At 33.1% G+C, this 17,173-nt stretch overlaps 1 protein-coding gene across 1 annotated transcript in view; it reads right to left on the bottom strand.

Annotated features, from left to right (window-relative positions):
* The window catches only part of LOC107686575 (Golgi apparatus protein 1-like), a 46,142-nt gene extending 29,268 nt beyond the window's left edge, over window positions 1-16,874 (bottom strand). The window contains exons 1-3 of the mRNA XM_016483640.1: window positions 16,446-16,874; window positions 3,618-3,647; window positions 1,473-1,559 (exon numbers count right to left, since the gene is read on the bottom strand). Coding sequence (XP_016339126.1) covers window positions 1,473-1,559; window positions 3,618-3,647; window positions 16,446-16,865 — 537 coding nt within the window. The 5' untranslated portion in view covers window positions 16,866-16,874. The remainder of the gene's footprint in view (window positions 1-1,472; window positions 1,560-3,617; window positions 3,648-16,445) is intronic.
* Between the last annotated feature and the right edge of the window lie 299 nt (window positions 16,875-17,173).

A 17,173-nucleotide genomic window follows, 5' to 3' on the forward strand; every position in this document is an offset into this window, starting at 1 on the left:
CACACACACACACACACACACACACACACACACACACACACACACACGGAAACTTTTGTCTATTGAGATTCATTTTAATTACATTATGGCAGCACAGAGTGCAGTCAAACATAAAATCACACTGCATTACAAATGTAGAGGTCGGTTCCGCTGCATTGAAATTAGGGCTGCAGGATATTGGAAAAAAATGCATATTTCAGCAATATATATTGAAAAATACAGGATTTTTTTGGTTATATTTTACAATAAGGTTAAATTTGTTACTATATTTATTAATCTTTGTTAACCTTAGTTAATAAAAATACAACTGTTTATTGTTAGTCCATGTTAGCTCAGTTCCATTAAATACCATTAATAGATACTTTTGATTTTATTATTGTATTATTAAATGTTGGAATCAACTTTAACTAAAGATTAATACATGCTTTAGAAGTATTTTCATTGTTAGTTTATATGTTAACTAATGTTAACAAATGGAATCTTATTGCAAAGTGTTACCAGAATTTCTTAATTTGGAATAATCATTCTAAAATGATTAAGGGGGATTTAAAAATAAAATAAAATAAAATATCAAATAAAATAAAATAAAATAAATAAACCTTTTTTGAGTGTGAACTCTCCTTTGAGGACTCAATTATTTGGGAAATAACTTAATGTTATTTTTATTGTGATTATTGTTAAATAAAAATATGAAACTAATTAATATATTATAATAACACAATTGTGCTATAAAATAAAAAAAAAGGATTTAATAAAAATAATTTCCAAAAACATAACGGAATAAATTTATTTTAAAAGTTTAAACCATCAAGCTTTTAATTCGATTGTTTGCCAACAAATAAATATGGTCTTTGTATCTGTGTGCTTCAGAACGAAATGTGGCATCATTTACACAGGCACGGCTCATAATATCAGTGTTTCAGTATGTCAGTTCACAGTAAATGAATTAAAACTCTCTGAATCACTTAAACACTGGATCATAAACTGAAATGACTGTGAAATCAGCAGTGCATTTATTTAATAAATTAGAAGCACTAAGCCTTATTGCGAGTTCAACTGTATTTTGATATATTGTGCAGCCCTAACTGAAATCACAACACACACACACACACACACACACACAGACACACACACACACACACCCCCACAAGGTGAATTAAATTTTCCACACTGTTGTTGCTAACATTGAGCAATTGAGCAGAAACATGGAATTCCATATTATGAATTTTCAAAATTAATCAGTAATAGAAATATTAGAAGTTTTCAGGAAAAACCTCAGGACCAAAGAACCATGGCTGGCACCACTGTAGACATTTGGGGAGTGCCGGAGTAGGATAACACACACACACACACACACACACACACAAACACACACACACGAGTTGAAAGCATGATTAAACTGTTGGGGCAAAAAATTAACGAGCAAAGGACCAAAAGAAAATCGACTCAGCAAAACAACAGCAGAAACTGACCTCTAACATGGTGCTTGTACACACTTCCAGCGCCACGGACTCAAACTTCGGATCTGTGGTCAGATTCAGCTTGTAGTTCCACAACAGCTGGCAACATTATTAGAAATATAAAACATTAGAAATATACATAATGTGACTTTGGTGTTTGGTGAGTGTGATCTTTTCAATGAATCTTTTGATTCAGTTCACAGGTATAAATGTTTCATTTATGAATCAGACTGTTTCAACTCACTGTAAAGTGTAAATGATTATTAGCAAATAAAGATGTAAATTTCGATCTATTTTTCACACAAAGCTATAGTATGAATTCAGAAGACTTGAGATAGAGCACACTAGTCGTATGCATGACTTTTATGATGCTTTTGCATCCTTTTTGAAGCTTGAAGGCTTCAGTTCCCATTGGTTATAACTGCACTGAAAATATTAGTGCAGTCTTCAGTCCCCAATTTCTCTCTTTCATGTTCCGCTGTACAGGTTTGGAACAACTCAAGCATGAGTAAATAATGACAATCTTAATGTTCAAGTGAACTATTCCTTCAAGTCAGTGCTTTCAAAAGAACCTCTAGTTTTGTGGAGTCTTCGAGTTTACCAAAGTCAAGTCTGGCAATGCAGTTAAAAAGATGTAATGCTTTCTTCCTTTTATGGTTTGAGCAAGAAGTAACTGCTCAGTAGAAAGTAACTGATTTCACTTCAGATAGAAAAATGAAACGTTCTCTTCAAAACAAAAAGATGTCAGTTGAAGTAAATGGCCTTGTAGTTACTGTATCACGCTCCACAGCTCGAAAGCTCTCTGTAATGTGATTGCACATTAACAGTGACACTAACTAAAAGTGCTGATAAATGTAAGTTTCAAACACGCAAGAATAATTTCTTTATCTTTATTATTGCTCAACTATGAGCCTTGCGTAATGAGACGGGTGACTCAGGCCTGAATCATACTAGGGCTGTAAAAAATTTTGTTCGAATTTCGAATATTCGTCGAATTTAAAATAAAAATTCACATTCGAATGCAGAAACGTAGCATTCGAATTTTAGGTGTGCACCAGGCAGCCTTATCAGGTTTCGCATGAAATGCGACGACGATGTAAGTGTCATTGCATTTTAATGCTTTTGTTAGTCTATCCAGTTGAACCCACTAGATGCGGCACTGCCACGTCGTTCATTCAAAATATTGCGGGAAAAAAAGAACATCAATGCGGAGATGATGTTGTTTACGTCAAAACCGAAACCAAACCGTTCACACAGAACGCATATTTATCACATTTTCTAGAGGGACATCTATCACCGTTGCACTTGCGTCTCGCACAAGAGAGCTGCATGTTTAGAAAGTCATGGAAAATTAATGTAAGTTCAACTTTTTAAAAACATGTCTCAAGACTTTATGGCGGTTTTTCCCCACCCTACTGCATCTCAAGTTTTTAAATGAAGAAAGTACTCTTTGTGATTGGTTTTCGGTCCTTTGTATTAAACTATACATGCATGATTCTGTTTTGTTTCTTATTGTTTAAGCAACTTTAATTATATAAGGTTTATAAACATTATGCACTTTTTTCAAAGATAGTCGTGTTATTTTATTATGCTTTAAAGAAACATGCATAATATTTTGCTCGATGCGCCCTCTTGTGGCCTCAGGAGAGAAGCCAAAAGCTTTCTCCCCCCTAACTGAAATTATGCCTTTTAAATTCAAATATAATTCGAATATTGATAATATTTAAGTACAAACCGAATTTAGTTTTTCAGCCATTTTGACAGCCCTAAATCATATGCCTACATTTTCCTCGTTTCCGATTTGTGGACCAGGTCTCACGCTGCGGCCTTAATGAGAACATCAAAGCCACGAATGTTAGCGAAGGAGATCAGAAACAGATACCTCTCTCGGGACCCCACCAAATTAATTGCGGGCTGCAGCCATCATTAGATGGTGATTAGGCCATTATTCTTCTGAAATTACTTGCTGATGTTACTGGTCTCTAAATCCTACTGACGCATTCTCTCGTAAACCTACAAAGAATCAGTCTGAAAGAATGGAGTGTGCGCAGAGGGTCTTGTAAACAGGGAACATCACCCTAAAAGATGTGTGGAGCTGTGAAGATGAGTCACGCCGATGATAATTATTATTTAAGGCAGGCCTTTTTGAGTACTTACATGGTTGCAGTCTGTAGCAATTTCTGTGTCCTGTAAAAGAAAGAGAGAGGGAATTTAAAATCTTTTAATTTTCGCTTCATTTCCTACTCCTCATTAATTCTGTATGACGTTTATGCTCTGAGAATTGTAATTGTTAATCAGGCCAATAAAGCTTTATTACTGGCAGTAAAGGGAGGTAAAAACAACAACAACAAATATATAAAATATAATAATAACATTAACAATAAAAATTATTATAAATGTTATTATAATTATTATAAATGTTATTACATTTATTTTAAATTTATATTAAATGTTAACCAATACTGATACAGTTTTAAAATACCAACTTAATAAAATAAAAAAATTAAATAAAATGAAAATAAAATAGGGGAAATGGCACAATCCAATACACTTTCCAATATCAACCAATACTGATCCATTTTGTAAAATCCCAAATTTATGAAATAGAATATACTGTCTGATTTTATTTACAAATATCATAAAAATAAATGTAAAAGCTGATTAAAAAAAAATAGGAGAAATGACAATCCAATACACTGTCAAATATTAACCGACATTGACAGACGATATATTTTTTAAATCCCAAATTTATTAAATAGATTTTTTTTTAAAATAAAAACAGATTAAACAAACAGACAACCAAAACAGTTTTAGCTATATGCGAGAGCATTACATCTCTTCAAATACAAACATATTTGTTTTACAAATAAAATAAACAAACAAAACCACATACACAAATGCCAGAAAACAGCATTATACATAAAAGCTAAACAATTACAGATGCTGTTGTGTTTATAAGTAATTACAGTTCCTATCATACTGAAACACACAATACAGTATCAGCTATGACAAAAGAATAGTCTCTTAATAATTCAAGCAGATAAACAGAATTCCTTGTGACCTCTCAAACCTTTAGTTTTCCTCCCTCAATACTCATCCTTTCAGCAGCCTGTCTGTTTCTCCTCATTCTGGCTGGGTTAGACCACTGACTGCTAACTGTCAATAAGCACAGTCTCTAACCTAGCACAGTAAACAACTGCTGAGTGACTCATAGAGCATGAAAATGCAATTAGCAATTGTCAGGGGACAACAACAACATAGTCAAACAGGCAAAAATCAATGCGCATTCACATACAATGCCCTAACAATGGCTTGACAATAACATATCATCCTTTAGCTGCCCTCGATAAGATGAACATCAAAGCAAAGACATTTTGCTAGTGTGGACACAAAACAACATGTTTAATGTTACAAAGTTAGTGGAGATTAGTACATGTGCTTTTAACTAAATCTTAACATTTAAATCTTACAAAGCAAAAATATTGACGTAAAGATGCCTGGTGCAAAGATCGATGACTGGGCATGTGCTCCTGGATTTAAACGGGATTCACAAGCTGACATTTAAAAAGCATCTTCAGAGACAACATTACAGTGAATCTTGCAAACCCTGTCAAAAACATGTACAAGTCATATTTCATATGCCAATTTCAAAAGAAACAAATAAAGATATATCATAAAATAAATGTACATAAAATAATTAAAATAAAATAAAATAAAATAAAATAAAATAAAATAAAATAAAATAAAATAAAATACGGGAAATGACACAATCCAATGCACTGTCCAATACGAACTCATATTTTTTAATTCCAAATTTATAAATATAGAATAGATTGATTTCTTTCTAGATATCATAAAAATTCTAAAACAAGTATATTAACATATAACAATAACAAAAATGGTGATATACTTATTATATAAAATGTATATAAATATATACACTTTAAATCAGACAGACAGACAGATAGACAGATAGATAGATAGACAGATAGATAGATAGCTTTCAGTTATTTGCATTGCAGTATTTCATTAAATGATATGCATTTTTTTAATGATTTTCCTCTCGATTTTAAGGGTTTTTTCATGGCATTCATGCATTAAAAATAAAGAAACACGTAGAAAATCTTCATAGCTCTACACCAACAGCTGACAAAACTAGTACCCCACATAAAACTAAACAGATTCATGGTCAGTGTTCTCGAAGGGGATCTGAAGATGATATCACAGCAGAAGCACATAACACAGCACAGGCCCTAAATAGGAACAGGCCGATATTTGAGCTCAGGAACCACACCCAGATCAATCATCCGGTTCCTCGTCGCCAGCCAGAACAGGATATTTCTATTTGAACGTCAGGGCTCTGTGATTCCAGGCCGGCCGGGGCGTACATGGATCATCTATTGATTCTGTGAGATTACACATCGCTTGCTTTCCTGTATTAATGTGATAAAGGTTGAATTTGGACACTTTGGTTCAATAAAAAAAAAAAAAATAGATTCAGAGTTTGTATCATCGCTCACAAGAGTTCACAGAAGTCCGCTGGGATTTGCTTGTTGGACCTACAGTAAAATCACTACGGTTTTTATTAGCGACATCAATCTTTAGTGACTTTTTCTTTTTCAGATCATTTGTTTCATGTATCCTGTGATTAATTAAAGAAATAAAAATATCAAGGCATGTGTTTTGGATCACACAGCAATGAGAGGTGGTCAGGCGGGAGGAACAGTTGAAATGTCAATGGTCTCTATGCGAAGAATATCAGTTATCTTCTAAACCTTGGAAGTCTGTTTTATTAAGAAGTGGGAGGAAATATTATAAACCACTGGACCATTTTTGCCCATAATTTTCGGCTTGTAAACATCTGTGAATGCAAACTTTTTAGGAGCTTCTGTTTTTGGCCATCCATCTTACTTCTTATCAATGAAGAGCCATAGCTGAGGTTTTACACAGCTCACATCCTAATAAGAGCTTTCTTATGACTTTCAAAAGAAATACAATTTAAAAAGTCAACTCTTCAGCTCTTTATTAATTCTGGATCAAATGTAGATTTTTCTGTTCTATTCAAGTTTATCACAATCATAGTCCCTGGTGAGATTCCGCTCTGATAAAAAAAAGTCTTCAAAAAGCCAAACAGTGCTTATGTATGAAAGAAGTTTTGCTGCAGGACTACAAAATAAGATGCTCTGATAAATAATTAAAAGGGAAGATAAATGTTTTACAATAGGGACAAAGTCTTTTCCCAAACTTCCTTCTTAAGTAGTAAGACAATGTTTAACTTCATCTACATCACCAGTTAATGCTTTTGAAAGAAGTCTCTTACATTCACCAAGGCTACATTTACTTGATCAAAAATACAGTAAAAAAGTAATATTGTGGAATATTATTAAAGGGGTCATATGTTGCAATTTCAAGTTTTCCTTTCTCTTTGGAGTGTTACAAGCTGTTCGTGAATAGATTAGATCCCTAAAGTTGTAAAGACTAAAGTCTCAAACCCAAAGAGATATTCTTTATAAAAGTTAAGACTGGTCCACGCCTACCTAAAACGCCTCGTTTAAACACGCCCCCACATATCTACGTCACTGTGTGGGAAGATTTGCATAACACCACACAAATGTTCACGCAAAGAAAGAAGGTGTAACTTTAAATAATGTTATTTTTTAGCAACGTCATATGACCCCTTTAAAACAGTTGCTATTATAATGTAATTCATTCCTGTGACCAAAGTTGAATTTTCAGCATAATTACTCTAGTCTTCAGAGTCACGTGATCCTTTAGAAATCATTCTAATATGGTGATTCGCTGCTCAAAAAACATTTCCTTATATTTTTGTGATATTTTTACATCTTTTTTTTTTTAAGTTCAAAAGTACAGCATTTATTTGAAATAAAAATCTTCCAAATTTTAATGCATCTATGCTGAATAAAAGTATAAATTATAATTTTTTTTTTATTTAATGTTCGTATATATTTGGAAGTGTCTTATAAGTGCATTTCTTCTTTTCCTACTGAGAAAAAACAAACATCACAACAGGTAGTGTAGCTGCAAAGCAGGGTTTCAGATCTGAGACTATTTTTGCTTCAAAAATTAAGCTGAAAACATGTTGAAAAACATTTTTTAGGCTTTTATGAAGCAACATAATATAATGGAGCAAACTGCTGGCCCATGGTTTGAAAAAAAGATAAAAAGGCTTGATGCAAGTTATAGGCCTACATGCAGTGAGATATTTTATACAATTTATGGCTACACTTTACGTTCTGTTCCATATGGATTAATGACCATTTATATAATGATAAATTTTTTAATAAATCTCAATAGCCAAGCATTTAAATTTGACATGACTACCATGCACATTATAAACAAACATTTTCTTGCTCTGACTGAATCTCTTATGAAAAGACTGATTGTATACTCATCGCCTCTCCTAAAATATACAGATATTTGTTTTCTGACAAAGTTTATAGCACTTAAGTCACTTCTTTTTGCATGTTCCGTGAGGGACAGAAATCTGACAGCACCGGGTCTGGATTTGTCAGAAGTATTAAGACGCAAACAAGCCACGGGTGAAGCATCGTCAACAAGACCCAGCTTCAGTCAGGTTGAGACCTGATAAAAAGGTGAAGTTTCACTCCGTCAGGGATTTGCTAGCAGCAGACGCATTAAGCACTCGCTCACCTCATTCATGCACAGATGAGTGACTTCATGACACCAGCCTTGAAATCTCTGCCTTCAGAGAAACCCAAGTGCATTACTACCATATTAGCATTACCTCCCAGAAAACCAGCTCCTGCACTTGCTTCACGTGAAATATTCATCTATCAACAGTGATTGTGTGATCAGAAGTGATGTTACTCCTTTTTAAAGACATTTCACCTGTAGGCGTGCAGAGCAGTGATTGTTTGCACTGGATTATGAAATTCAAATTATTATGAAAACTCCTTGCAATGTTGATTACCATAAATTAGTTTTCACTCATACCTTGTTTCCTTTAAAAAACAAAAATTGAGGTTACAGTAAAGCATTTAAAGTGGAAGTGAATTTCTGATTTCTAAAGGATTTAACAGCAGAAATGTGCCATTTATAATTTTGTAAAAGCATTTCAAACTTGTGTATTTTTTTGAGCTGTTAAGTTGTTCTCATCGTTTTCACAGACCTTTTATTGTTTTGTTTATGGCCTCCTGTTGTCAAGTTGTAAAATTGGATATAATGTAGCTTAGTAAGTGATTTCACACTAAAACGTGAATATTTTTAGATTTTATGGCTGTTACTTTAACACTAACTTCCATTCACTTACATTGTCACTCTGTAAATCAGAGTTATTATCATTAACTAAAACTAAAACTAAATATATTAAAAACATTTGTTAATTTAAATAAAGTTGAAATAAAATACATTTCAAACATTAGATGAAAAACGAAACTGAACAAAAATTAGAAATCTTGCTTTGGCAACTAAATAAAACACATTTAAGTTCAAGCACTACAATTATTACCTGGGAATAATAAAAAATGTAAACTGAAATAAAAATAAATTAACCCGGAATAGGAATATTAAAATAAAATAGTGATAAATAAACGTAAAAATTTACATTACAATTATATAAAACTAAATAAAAAAACTGAAAACCTAAATAAAAATAAAAGCGAATTCAAAATATGAATAAAAACCATAATAGTATAAATAATATAACATTTTATAAATAATACTAAAATAACGCTATTGTAAACCAGATTTTTGCTTTTTGAAAGATACATTTTTTTGGTTAAAAACATTAAACAACATTGTAAATTATGTCATTGAGCTTAACTTGTACTCAGCCTGTTATATTCCTGCTACACTATTTGAAACCATTTCTGCAAATCTAAACAGACTGTGTGCGCAGTGTCAGAGGAGAAGCAGACACAGTGGGAACAGTGCTAATGCGTTTGTTTAACAGTATATGCTGTAGCACAATCACTTAACAACCTGCCAAGTGCAATAATCACAGCACGACTCTGAAAGATGTGAAAAGCAGAGAGAGGACAACCCAGCGCCTGTTCGCCTCTGTAACGGGCTCTGGTTTCTGTTCAGTGTTCAGTGAATAAAACATCCGTCCTCATGTGTGAGAGTGAAAGTGGAGATAACGCAGGGAAACAGAGTGAGTGATTCTACAGGGAGCTTATCTGTATTCTGAGAGAGGAAAAAAAAGAAAACATTACATTAAAATATACAAATGAAGGCTTAGGTCTGTAGTCCATTAATCAAGACAAGCTGAATGTTTATGCGACGAATAAAAAAATGTCTCTGCTGAATGGATAATACACCAAAAATCAGACATCACTGCAGGAAAAAAAAACAAAAAAAACTTTAAACTTGCCACTGTAAATAGCAACAGACAACAATGAGACTGCATATAAAGACCCAAAATAAAATCATGTGCATGCTAGTAAATCAGACAGACTGTTTTATTAATTATAGTACAATAAAAATTATGTAAAAAATGTTGTAGCTAGCCTTCACAAGTATTTTGTCTGTTTTTTCAAAACCAAGTTGGTTTTACTGACTCAAATGAAAAAAATATGACTGAATATGCAATTATGGTAATTTATTGTGTTTTGAATTAATAATTATTTATTTACAGTGTATATATTATATTATAAATCGAAATATAATATGTTGTGTGTGTATATATTATGCAATTATGCATTTTTATGCATAATTATGCAATGTTAATTTGTGTCAACATTTTGTTGTATATGTAATATATTAATGATCGATATTAAAAATATTAATCGCGATTAATCGCATCCAAAATAAACGTTTTTGTTTCCATAATATATGTATGTGTACTGTGTATATTTATTAAGTATATATAAATACACACACATACAGTATATATTTTGAAAATATTTACATGTATCTACATGTATACATTTATATTCATATAATTTATATTGTATATAAATATATTTAATATATAAACAACATATTTTTCTGAAATATATACATGCATGTGTGTGTATTTATATAGACATAATAAATATACACAGTACACATACATAATTGTTTTCATTAAATAATAATAACTAAAAAAAACTAAACAAAAAATAAATAAATAAATAAAAACAGCTAACTAACACAAAACAATAAAAACATGACAACACAATAAAAAACATGACTTAAGAAAATTTATAAAAATGTATCTGTTATCTGTTTTCGCAAATACAATCTTCATATATATATATACACACATACACACACACAAATGGATCGTCTGTCATACTGATATTGCATGTACACTACAAGAAGACATGAAAAAATTCTGAAAATCATTTAGAGTGCTACACGCTTTACACCTGTTCTTACACTACAGAGGTAAACAAGAACATATGTTCCTCATTGCCATGCGTGCTAAATCTTTTATGTGACAAAGCTAACAAGATGGAAACAGCCTGTAGGATGTTTATTTTTAGGTGACAACTTAGTTCAAAGAAGTGGAAGTCACATTGTATAATAATCTTCACATCAGACTGTGGTAAAATTCTTTCTAACCCTTAAAAGAAAAGGCCCATGACTTCCATTTTAATAATGTTTTGAGTCTGTTAAATTACTGGATCAAAGCTGCTGTAGAGAATAGCAGCAACCTCTTTGTCCTTACCAGGGAAGACAAAGATTGGCTGGCAATTCTAAAAAGTTTTTCACTGTCATCAATAAACAACAAAAGTTGGCCAAACATCAGTTGAGAGGTCAAAAACATGTCATGCCTTTGATTGATGCTGACAACCGAAAAAAGACTGGCTGAAGAACAACCACATGATTGCAGTCCTGCAAGCTAATTTTTATGATTGCAACACATTTGATACTGACAGTCAAAATCAAAACGATGATATCTGATAGCTTTTCCTCTGACAACAGCTGTCACTGACCAGCCTTTGTTCAAGCCATTACAGGATGTCTGCACCATTAGTCATAATGAAAGCAATTATTCAACACTGACCCTCAACAATTACAAAGTGAATCTTATGAAACCTGTCAAGAACATGTCTGAGTCATATTTCATCCCGAAAATCCACACAAAGAAAAAAGCAACCAGATTTTAAGGAAAAGGAACCAGAAAATTAAGCCTAATTTTTAGAACCATTATTGACACTATGTTGCATTACAATTACTCATTTCCCCACCCAAATCTTATTGCAATAACGCAAAAAAAAATCTCTAAGAAATAAGAAAAATCTTATTGCAATAATGCAAAAAAGGGGAAAAAACTCAAGGAAATTTCATCACAAAATTCCAAAGAAATAAAAAGGAAAACAGATTTTGCATAAAGAAAAATAAACCTATTTTTAGAACCATTATTGCCATTATTTTGTATTACAATTAATCACATTTTACCACCCAAATCTTTTCGTGTTAATGCAAAAATGGAAGAAAATCTCTATGAAATAATAAAAAAAAATCTCACTGCAATAATTGCAATAAGAGGAAAAAAACTCTAAAAAAACAAACAAAATCTCTTTAAAAAAATGGCAAAATATTTGTAAAATACATTAGGATAGTATTTGTTATATTGCCTTTATTTAGGCTGATTTAAATAAAAAATACTGAATTAGAGAAATGAAAATCTATTAAGAATCACAATTGAGAATAATAATTAAATACAATAAACTTGCACATAAGTATTAATGAGAAATCAGAAAACATTTTCAATTGACATGAAAATAATGTCATATTGGTCACAAAACAGGCATCCTTTTCTTACACAAAATATAATTTCTTTTTTTTTTCCTTTGTGATTTTTAGAGTTATAACTTATTCCTTTCTTTTCAGTTAACGCATTACTTTTTATCTAAATAAGTAACCATCTACCAACATCAACATCATGCTATGGTGTCTTAAAGAGCTGTCAAAGCCATAAAACATGCGGTCTCCCCCTCAGCAGTGCACCAAATGAGTTCAATCCACTTCATTTTAGATTAATTAGCGTCTCAGACTGATATTTCCACACTAACAGCTTTACAGCCGACAAAAACATACACAAGCAAAAATCACGGTATCTTACGTTTAGTCTGAAAAATGCAGACACAATAGCTTATCTGCCTTATTCACTCAATTCTGTTACATCAAACAAATGTTTGATTAAGAGCTAAGCTCTTTGGTTTACTTTATCAGGATCTCAGCCCCGGATCCCCGCGGGAGGGTCTCATATCAGTCACGCTAGCTGCTTTGTTTACAACAAACCCACCGCGGTGTCCCACCAGTAGAGGAACCTGCTAAAAAATGCAAATTAAAGACAGACGTGCTGCAGCTGTGCCACGACCACCTTACCTCCCGCCTTCGAGCGGCCTGGAGGGGTCTGACCTCAGGGAGATGGAGAAGAGATTTATGGACATCATTTACCTCTTCAGAAGGCCACAGCTGTTACCGAGCCTCTGCAAAGCAATTATCCCAATAATTAGAGCCACGGTCAGGACTGCTGAAGCAACCGTTCGCGGGCAAATGAACTTGGCATGCGGTGCAGGAGGAGAGACTGCGAGATGAGTATACAGCTTGTCTTGATGTTTCATTCATGCTAGCATAATTATCATCATCTATCTGCTGCCACTGCCAAAACCAATGGGTTGCTATTGGCTTGAAAGCTTGTAGTGGATTCTCTGCATATATAGCATTGCATTGTATGATTACTATGCATATTATACTTATATATTAAGTTACTTGTAACTATTGCAATTCCAAATAAATAAATAAATAAATAAATATTATACATACTGTATGTACTACTTGTCCGAAAATGTATTGCAATCCACCTAAAAATGTAATAAAAAATAAATAAATACTATTCATATATATTACAGCTATACTTGTCCAAAAATGTATTGCAACACCCCCCACAAAAAAATTACAAATAAAATAAAATTGTAATAAATACTACACATATATAATACCATGATACTTGTCGAAAAAATGACTGCAATCCTCCCAAAAAATTAAATAAAAATAAATAAATACTATATATATTACCATGCTATTTGTCAAAAATGTATTGCAAACCTCCCAAGTAAAATAAAATAAATAAATACTATACATATAAATTACATGTCACGATACTTGTCCAAAAATGTATTGCAACCCCCCCCTCCCCAAACAGAATAAAAGTTAAATAAATACTATAATACTACATTACTTGTCCAAAAAACATACTGCAATCCTCCGAAACAATTTTGTTAAAAAAGTATTGCAATTCTGAAAAATAAATAAATAAAAAGCAGTGTGTGTGTACTGTATTTGAACACTTGTTCAAATATGCATTCCAATCACCACCAAAAATGTAATAAATAAATACTATACATATATATTACCACGATCAAATTCTATATATAGACACTATGTCCAAAGAAGAAAACAATTGTACTTTTTTTTGTAAATGTAGGTTCATCACTGTCATTTGTGGACTTATGAAGGGTATTTTCCTTCATTTGAAATGATCTGAAACTATTTCAGAGATTCTCTGCAAGCTACACACCAACTGCTCATTTTAGACAGCATTTAGACCAATTAATACAGCATATTACCACTGAATACATTAGAGGAATACATTCAGCCACCCTCATTTTACTTTTCAGAGGCAGGAATGGATGATTAAAAAGAAATGAACTCGAAGCGTACATCCAATTGCATTTCAAGGCTAACGAAACAAAGATTTGACACACTAAATGGGACACACATAATAGTCGTGTGTCAGACAGACCGCTATCTAAAATGTCCCTCAGGTGTTGAAATTAGTTATCACGGACCAGAGAGCAAGACCTCGCTTCAACACTAATGAGAGGCCTGAGTCTGTGAATTACTGGAGAGAGAGAGAGAGAGAGAGAGAGAGAGAGAGAGAGGCATAGAGCCATCAATACGGGTTTAAAGCTGTGACTGTAATGAGAGCTGGATTTTAGCATACTGTGGGAGAGACTCTGATATACGAGACATTTAAACAGAAGCTCAAGAGGTTGTGAAAGTCTAGTAGAGAAAACTGCTGCTCTAACATGTTTTTCAGCCTAAATTAATTTGTGTCTAGCTGCAAATGAACCTTGGCCCTTGTATTTTCCAGATGAAAAGTGGTTCACCATCAGAGCCAAGAAGTCAGGGAGGAGCAGCTCAAAACAGCAGAAAACAAATCTTTAAGAAATATGGCTCATGTTTAATATGCATACACATTTTCGATCTACTGCACAGATGAAGCCAGACTTTCTTGTTTCTGTGGAACACAAATGAGAAAGATGCATGCGCTGCATCTTTCTCATTTGTGCACTATATTACAGGCGAGCAGCCAAATATAGTTTGTGCAAAGACTGTGTAAAGTGTAAAGATATTACCCACTGAGAAAGTAGCTCTCGAATTCAAATTAATTTGCATATATTCAAATACATTGCATCAAAACACGTCAATGACAAGTGTCATAAACTATTGGTTTTTGCATGTGTAGTAGCTGATTTTCAGTGAAAAATTATTGGTTTAGTCTGTTTATTACACAAAAAAACTTCAGAAAAGCACTCATTTTTGGTGCTAGGCACTCACTGAGTCCTAAAAAATTGTTTAAAAGTTCTTCTTTTGTTTGATTATTAGTTGGATTTTTGAACATATTACACTGAAAAAAAAGATTAATTGAATTTACAAAATTAAAAATTTAAGGTACGTGGTTGCAAACAATTTATTTTTGGCTACATTAAAAAAGAAAATGTTGAAAGTTAGTCAACTAAATTTGTTTATTTAAATGTAGCTAAAATAAATGGATTGCAACCACTTATCTTTAAAAAATGTAGTCACTTCAATGAATCATTGTTTTCAGTGTAGATGGACTTTTTTTATTTTTTTTACTTTTATTGGTTTATTTGAAAGAGTTTGATCATGCTGATCAAAATTTATTCTAAAATTGACTTCTCACAGGGCATCTGCTGTGTCTGAACAAAAGTTACTCCTATAATAATTTCCTCATCCGCACAACTAGGTCACTGTGTCAAGCAGCACGGCACGGAAAACTACAAAAGACAAATCTAGTTAGAAGATTTTAAGCTTGTTCTTAAATTAGTCCAATCCATATTAAAGGTCTGTGCTCGTACGGCTGTATAAAAGCCAGAGAAAAATAAGAACGTTTGCATGCTTATAAATTCAGATGCTGTGGTCAAGCGTATGCACCTGCAATTAAAGACTCCATGACAAAGTTGACTCTAGTCAAGCTCGTGAAAGCCAATCATCATCGTCAAGATGTCATTTTCCTGCAGCTCCACAGCAATTAGTCACATGGTATTTACAGCTCAAATGATTGGCTGAAAACAATCTGGCCGCAGACCTGACAAACTGAAATTAAGATCAACAGAAATGCTAAGATAGCTTCAATCAGGTGGGCTATTATGGACTTCCATGGAACAACTGTCCTCAACATGAGTCTTTAAATTCAGCTATAAAATGAACAGACACATAGATAATAATTAAACTGACATCTTTAAATAAAGTTTAGATCTGGAAAGCTTGTATCTTCTCTACTTCACTTATCAGTCTGAAATTCACAAAGCCAAATAAAAGGAAGTAAAAGTACCCACCCTGAGTTCAAATTTATAATAATAATAATAATAGTACTAGTAGTAATAATAATAAAAGCAACAACAACAATAATAAAAATAACAAATTTTATTATTATCATCAATAATACATACATTTATATAATAATAAATACTATTATTATTATTTAAAGTAATAAATTATGTACATAATACGTTAATTAAATAAATTATTTTAAATTAAAATATTATTAAATTATAAATATTAATTATATCGATTAATATATTTATTATAAATAAATAATACATTTACGCATATAAAATTATACATGAACTATATAAATTATAAATAAAGTTAATTATTAAAATTGTTATATATTATTTTTACTGTTGCTGTTATTATTTAATTATTAGCTATATTATATATACACTCATCATAATCATAATCATCATTAGGGGTGCTCACCTCCTTCTTGTCCTGCAGGCATTCCAGCACAGACAGGTTATTTGTCCAGGTGTGTTTTGGACACAGCCGGGTCACGTCGTCCCGGCAGGCCTGCTCTTCTGCCAGCTTCCAGCCGGTGGATCTTCTAGACTGAGCACCGGAGGAGGCGGCGGCGGCGGCGTTATTCCCGGGATTCGGTAGCGCGGCTCTGAACTGCTGGTGCATGGCGGCAGCCGGAGGATGGACATTCCCGAAACCTGGAAGAGGTTTAAGAGCCTGTACGCTGAGAAGGCAGAGAGACATGAGGAGCAGCAGCAGCTGAACACGTCTACACGCCGCCATCTTCCACCACAAACAGTTGAACCGAGCTCCACTCACTCTGCCGCTGCTGAAGACTCCGCGCTGACCAGACGAACCTACTACGGCGAAGGCTCTGCTCATGAATATTAATGACGCCACGTGACGCGAGCCCAGAACGCTTTATTGATTGGCTGGACTACTGACGTTTGTAAATAAGCCTCGAACACCTGTCCAATAAACGAATCTTACTGTGAGGAAGGCATGGATTATGAATAATAATTAAGTAAACGGACACTCCAGGAAGGTTACCAAGCAACGTCTGCAAGACTAGATTAATATTCATTAGTTAGGCCTTCGTCATAGTGGGATCAGTAATTTCGAGCTCGCCTCAGAAAACTCACTTCACTGCCGACTGCGGAGGATTTAGCAAGTAGACTCCATAAACAGAT

The sequence above is a fragment of the Sinocyclocheilus anshuiensis genome, unplaced genomic scaffold (genome assembly GCF_001515605.1).
Source record: "Sinocyclocheilus anshuiensis isolate Anshui unplaced genomic scaffold, SAMN03320099.WGS_v1.1 scaffold733, whole genome shotgun sequence".
NCBI classification, from domain to species: Eukaryota; Metazoa; Chordata; class Actinopteri; order Cypriniformes; family Cyprinidae; genus Sinocyclocheilus; species Sinocyclocheilus anshuiensis.